General features: G+C 36.7%; 1 protein-coding gene across 1 annotated transcript; it reads right to left on the reverse strand.

Annotated features, from left to right (window-relative positions):
• Nucleotides 1–2,169: 2,169 nt before the first annotated feature.
• Nucleotides 2,170–6,142, reverse strand: LOC108742674 (zinc finger protein basonuclin-2-like; the record flags this gene model as incomplete). Its single annotated transcript, XM_018477965.2, has 1 exon — nt 2,170–6,142. A coding segment is annotated over one exon (3,159 nt), but the record flags the coding sequence as incomplete, so codon positions are not given.
• Between the last annotated feature and the right edge of the window lie 921 nt (nt 6,143–7,063).

Below are 7,063 nucleotides of genomic sequence, written 5' to 3' on the forward strand. Positions count from 1 at the left end.
TATATTATAAATGTATGTATACCATAATGATATAATACCTGTTCTATATACGATAGAGTAGTTAGTTCCTTCAGGTCGAGAGAGAGCATATTATTGTGATTGATCTACCGGTAATGCGGTTTTAGAGATCGAAGCTCTGGCCTTGCTAGCGGTATTCGGTCTTGGCAAAGGCATGGTAAATAATGAGTCCCAACGACTTGCCGCAGGGGTCTTGCGAGACTTCAACCCCTAGGGGGTGTATTCATTTCCAATCACCACTGGATACTACTTGAATCAGTTTTAATTTCTCTACGAGAAATATATTGTCTTATGACACTTTGGTGGGTTCAAACCACTACAAGCATTTATCATATTATAATTATGAAGTTCGCGTTTGGTTCTCGACTTTCGTTATACGAACAAAATAATTTCGTATTGGTAGATTTTTAATTAATTCGGACTATTGCGCAGTCGTAACCTCATATACCAAAAAATTATATACACCACACCATTTGTTGTATAATTTAACTGATCTACCCTTTTTACTAAAGTATTGATTACTATTATATCAGAAATAATCGTTATTTAAAAGGGGACATTAATAAAAAAATATAATTTGTAATGTATGCTTCATCTAGATACAATTAGGAAATCATTTTTTTACAAAAACATAAAAAAAAACGATTAAAAAATGTTAACAACTAATAATTAATAGATACCTTAATCTCTGAAGTTCTAACTGCCGAGTAGGGTCCAAGTGTAGGGTTTTCTGTAAAGTAATTGTCCCTAATAAGTAAATCATGTTTCCTTGCTAAAAATAATAATTATAAAATATGTTTTTTTGCATATCTAACTAAAGATTAATTTGATCGTGTTTTTCATGCGTGGTCAAATTGTTTTCGGATATAAAAATGCGATCTATAACGACATGTACATTTGCATGGTGACTTAATATGCTGAGTTACCAAAGCGTAATATTGGTGTTGACAGAATACATTAGGATTTAGGTGGTCAATAAAAGGGAAAGACCACAAAAAGAGTTACTCCTATGTGTATCCAACACAATCTCTTAGCCACTGCCATAAAAAAACGTAGTAGGTAGGTATATACCTTTTTCTAATATATTGTACGAAGATAATATGAGATTTCAAGAAAATATTGTTTTATTTGCTAAATAAGGCCTTTAAAAACTGAATTTAAGTTTAAATAAAATAAAAAATAAAGTTAACTACATATCTGTATATGTATCGAGTTTTTTTTTTGTGTTTTACTGGGCCGCCAATGAGCAAATTTAAATAGCGAAAGCAAAAGAAAATGAGCCCATAAATCATTTTATAATTATTGTTTGAGCTCTTCACCCAGTCTTAAGAATTATTTCAGCGCCTACCACATGCTGTGAGGATGTGGATTACCTGTATTTATAATAGATAATGCCCTACCGACTCTTTGGACCAATACATACCTATTATATGTCGTATGTATATTCCACACGTAATACATAACCAATAACTCACCTTTTAGGTAATACGCGATAAAGAACTACTATTATTTGGCAATTTCTTTTTTACTGGAAGGCAGTTCATTAAAAATGAACAACTACCTGCTACTTCATTAAAATGTAAAATAGAGATTGTAGTAAAGGAATAAATAAACAAACAAGCAAACCGAAAAGACACTCGCCTACTAAAAAAACCTGTTCATTGCGAACACGTGTTTCGCCACTTCTAATAAAGTGAGCATTTAAAGTCACGCGTTGACACCACGTTAAAAGTAGCCGAAAAAAAGCCGAGTCCCTTTTTGGTTTATTTATTTGTGAATTACTTGAATTTAATTATTGTAATCTTTTAAAGCAAGTACCTATAGGTACATAATGTATAATAAATAGCTTTTGGACTTTTTGAAGTATGGAAATGGCCAGGGTCTATTTATTATTTTTTTTTTTAATGGGAAATAAAACACTTAGTCAAATACTTAGTAATATTTACTAAGCCGATGGGCTATACATTAATTAATAATAAATAACGTTTATAAGCAGCTTTACACTACAAATAAGATTTATTTATATTGTTCTCGTACATAGTTTAGCAAATACGATTATTAACAATTAATTGGAGACAACAGAATTTGATAAGGATTCNTATATATATATAATATATTATCACAATAAAGGAAATAATACAACCATTACCTTCCGAATTTATATGACGCCATATAAAAATTGTTATTAATTAGAGGTGGTATTTTTTTTATTTTCGAAAATAATAAAAGTTATATTGTAGTTCGGTAATTACTTGGAATCGTCTTACGTAAAATTGCTTTTATAAGGTCACTTTACTGTTGTGGTAACATAAAATGCATATTAGTTACTCCTTTTAAAAGTTATTAGCATATGGCGTCAAAATTCTTATCACTTAGTATTTTGAATTGATGAGAACATTTGCCTTTCTGAGGGCAGTCACTGATGATTTTTTGTGTATAGCTAAGTAATTACACATTTAGATTTGAACTGCTATCGTAGTAGTAATTTTTAATTTACATTTATAAATATTTACATTTATACACTTAAGACAGAAAGTATTTACAGACATATACACATCGTTATTGCACATTTAATACATACAATGTTCGAGAAGCGGACAAGAAAATTACACACTCACACACACTGGCGTTCAATTACTTTATTATTTATTACTTTTCTTTACGCATATTTTACGTACCTATAGGAAGTAGTTTTACAGACAACGAATACTTAGATTTCTTCGGTAAATATGTATTTTGTATGCAAATATATGTACAACTTCATCACAATAAATAAAAGAGATCACATAACCAATATATCAATTTACCGATAAACAATAACATTCGACATCTTTTTCTTTTACTACTTATCTGATAGTACAAGATCGATTAATTTAAAAAAATATAGGGGCCAAATAAGTTCTTCTTAAGTACATAATAATATAATTTTCTCGACGAGTTACATTGAATTATAAAAATTTTAATGTCACGTACTTTTTCGGTCTTCGTCCTTATTTTGCATGTTCTGCAACTCCCTTTCCGAATGAACGTTTCTTTTGGTCCGCGAAAGAAACACTTTAGGGCAACCTTTGTTCGTACACCTGCACATTTCGAGTAAATGGTTTTGTTCGCAATGTTCTTTAAGTTGCATCGCACTTTTAAATGATGTTTTGCATAATTTACAAGGGAGATTCCCTTCTTTGTCGGGAGTTGGAAGATCTTCCTCGATGCAATGGACGAGTTCTGAAAAGTTACATGTTACATACGAAGGGGGTGGAGATAGAATTGGTGAACTTGATGCCGAAGATTGATCTTTACTTAACGGTGCAGCCCCGTTGAACTGTTTCAAGCTATTCAGTCCGCCCAAAGGAAACGGAAGGTTTCCTAAAGGTGGAATTAGAAAAGGAGGTGGAGGAATTCTGTCACCATTCAAAAGCATTTGATCGAAGTTGCCCGGATTAGCCAGATTGTGGGGTTTCATAGCCTCTTCGATGTAGAATCGAGTGAAAAAATCGTTAGGAATTTGACTGTTTGAAAGTGGATTAAACGAAGATTTTTCTAGCAGCAAACTGGCTACGGTTTTTTCAGTAGTGGTGGATAATAATTTTCTATGCAGATTCAGATTGGCACTGTGACGATCTCTGCTCCTTTTCGACGGAAATGCTGCATTACATCCGTCCACATTGCATTTGTGCATTAGTTTCAAATGCACGTTTTGATAGTGGGTCTTTACCCCAAAGTGATTTTGAAAGATCTTTCCACAAGCGGTACATTTTCTCGGATTGTCTTTATCTATTGGAACATCCATGGTACTTATAAATTGGCCGTTATCGAAATGCCCAAAGTAATTTTGACTGTTTTCGTCCATGGATTCGCCGCTGTTGGACGTTGAAGATGCCTGAGAGCGCGCGGGACTAGGTGGTCCACCTCCTACTGAAAGACTCAGAGGTGAGAGGTTCGTTGTCTGACTGTTAAACCCCGGTGGTAACCCTCTGCTGAGAAGCTCCCCAAAATTTCCATGCGAAAGACTTTCGAGATGCCTCAACGCGTTAGACGAATCAAAAGATTCGTCACTTCTGTTACTTTCAATTGAGCTTTCTGGTCGTTCGTAGTGTTCTGTGTTTTCACCTTCTCCTAGGTTTTTTTCTTTTTTTATTTTATCGCTATGATACAATGGCGCAAGACTAGTTTTAATCTCTGAGTTAATAGGCGTTTCAGTTTCATTGGGACTATTTCGACTATGTTTCCCTAAATTCAACGGTGAGTCCAGTGGCTTTGGCGTTTCACGCTTTTCAGTTCTTTCTTCGTTATCGTCGACATCGTTTAATGGTTTCAGTTGCTCTTTAGAAGTGTCCCTAGCGAAAATATTATCGGAAGATTCTCCATCACTGACATCGTTATCTATTATCATCGGAGCCGTGCATTTTGTCGGATTTTGGCTTTTTCGTTTTCGCTTGTTCGTAGGGGCATTTGAATCACCTTTGTAACTATGAGTGTCGACTAAACTCAACGAATCGTCGTTACTATCGACGTTACTGACCAAATCTTCATCGACATCCGACACGGACATTTTTTGTTTCTTGAGTGTCAACGCAAAATATTCCTGTCTGTCCGGTTCCTCGTTCGACGGCTCGTTCTTTTCAGACTCTTCTTCCTCTTCACCTCCAACCACGATAATCCCATCGTCGTAATCATCATCGTTTTCTTCATTCTGCCTGTTTGTTGTAAGTTCTAAAGCGTATTCTTCCGAGTTGGTTTTTTCTTTATGTTCTTTCCTGATTTCATCAGATATAATCGATCGATGCAAACTTAAATCTAAACTATGTTTAAAATCTAACGCAGCTAGCGCAGAGTGATGTCTAATATCAGGTGGAGGAGTTAGAAGTGGAAATGCTCCAAATGGATTGAGAGCATTCAGTGCGGATGTCGGTAACGGCAATCCAGTTTGAGAGGGTATTAGTATAGGATGGGCTTGAGCACTCCTGCCATCATGAGGAGATATCTTCCGACGAAGATGTGGGGAATGTAATTTGGGATTAGGATTCGCACTATGTCTATTACGTGACCTTCTTGAACTGAACATCATGTTACAACCCTCCACCGTGCACTTGTGCATTTCGCGTAAATGAACGGCCGAAAAATGAATTTTCAACGCGCCTTTATCACAGAATGTTTTTAGACACACATTACATTGCACCCGCTTTTTTCCCGTTGTCGGATTAATAAATTGAGTACCCAAATTAAGCGGTAAGGCTGGCGAACCCCACTGTCTTTTCGATGGTAACGTAGGTTTTCTTCCCGGTATAGACGAGGTCCGGGGAACTCGCGGAGCCACTTTAACTGGATCTTTATCGCGACTTAGATTAAGTACGGACTGTGTGTTGTCGTTGTCGTCATCTTCGGAACCAATTTCACTATTACTTGTAACAGATTTACTTTCGATCGAAGAAGCCAACCCGGAAAAAGATGACGGCACTAGGCTGGGCGCGGTAACACTGCTCGCCGACACAGTCGCGACCATTGCTGGCGATGACGGGTGATTAACAGAAGATGGTATAAGAGTAGATGTTGGTATCGGAGGAGGACACATGGACAATGCTGAGGACATCGAAAGATTTAGACCACTAAACACCTCAGCCTCGGTTACTTTTCTCCTCGCCAAGTCGGGCGGAGAACATGCGTTGAATCCTGGAAGACCCGCGCCTAACTTTCGGAAATCGAACGGCTGCATACTTTGAAGCCTATTTAAAGGAGACGTATTGAGTGGACTGGAGTTGTTATTTTCCGGAGGTGGTGTCGATAATTGCGAGCCATTTGTTGTGGGTAAATTGAAAAACTTTAACGATTGCTTATGCGGAGAAAGAGGAAGTAGATGCGCTGGAAGAAACGTCGACGGTGGAAACGCTGGTGGTGAAGGGTGTCGATTGGGAGACATTGGTCGCCGCGAATTAAGGGCTGATCTATAGTCTAAGCGATCCAGCGCGGTTTCTTGGAGTACTTGCTGTGCAAGCATTAGCTGTTGAGTAATTAAACGCGTCTCCTCGAACCTTAAAAACTGTTGAAGCACCAATGGTTCTTCTTCAGGACTGCAAATGCTCCAACGGTCTAACCGTCCAGAACATGTTTCCTGTAAAAGTGACAGTACAAATTAGCAGTAGCGAACGCGTACCTGCAACTTTAAACAGGGGAAATAGAGAACCCAATTTTCTTTTTCGACTTTGGAGTATTGCCATTAAAAGCCTACCATTTAACTAAATTGAGGACGGTTAAATTTAGTAAATTAGGGTGTTAAAACTTGCAACCCGCTCGTTTGCTAAACACTCCAGTTCCTCGACTCCAAGACCAAGAGGTCGTACCTGATATATTAGTGCTATCATTACGGATTTACAAAGCAACTGTTTAGTTGAACCCGACCGAGATCGTTCATGCATGTCATTAGCTACCCAAATGTATACGACGTAGAAATTCGCCTATTTAAAAATAATAAAGCGCTCATTTTAGAAATTATACCTGGCACAAAATTATTGTGTCTCGTAAGAATGATATGCAAAACACTCTGTAATTTTGGTGTCTGTGATTTCGAATGCAACATATCGTTGCGCGAATTACGGACCTAATGTTTGAATATTTATGTCGGGTGGTTATGCATTCGTGCCAATGTACAGGTAGCTCCTTAATATACGAATGCATTAAGTATTTAGATAGAAACGCATTTATTTTTTCATGAAAGCCAATTTAAAAAAAGTTAGCGTATTAATAGGGTCCAACGCAAAAGGTTCACGCAAATTCCCAAAACAAAATTTCAACTATAGTTTATAGCTTCATCATCGGGCGTGAATCTTAATCTAAACGAAATGCGACGATGCAGAGAGAAGATTCCAAATCCGACGGCTACTCATTTCGTTTTGAATTCCGAAATGATATAATTAGATTTCCAACTTCATATCGAGAACTAATCGGTTTTTGTTCAATAAACCAATAAATATCTAGATACCTATATAAAACCACCTCATAATTTTTGAAAAGTTTAACTAGATTAGCCTCACGAAGTTATGCAGAGAGTTTT

The sequence above is a fragment of the Agrilus planipennis genome, unplaced genomic scaffold (assembly GCF_000699045.2).
Source record: "Agrilus planipennis isolate EAB-ADULT unplaced genomic scaffold, Apla_2.0 scaffold346, whole genome shotgun sequence".
Classification (NCBI taxonomy): Eukaryota; Metazoa; Arthropoda; class Insecta; order Coleoptera; family Buprestidae; genus Agrilus; species Agrilus planipennis.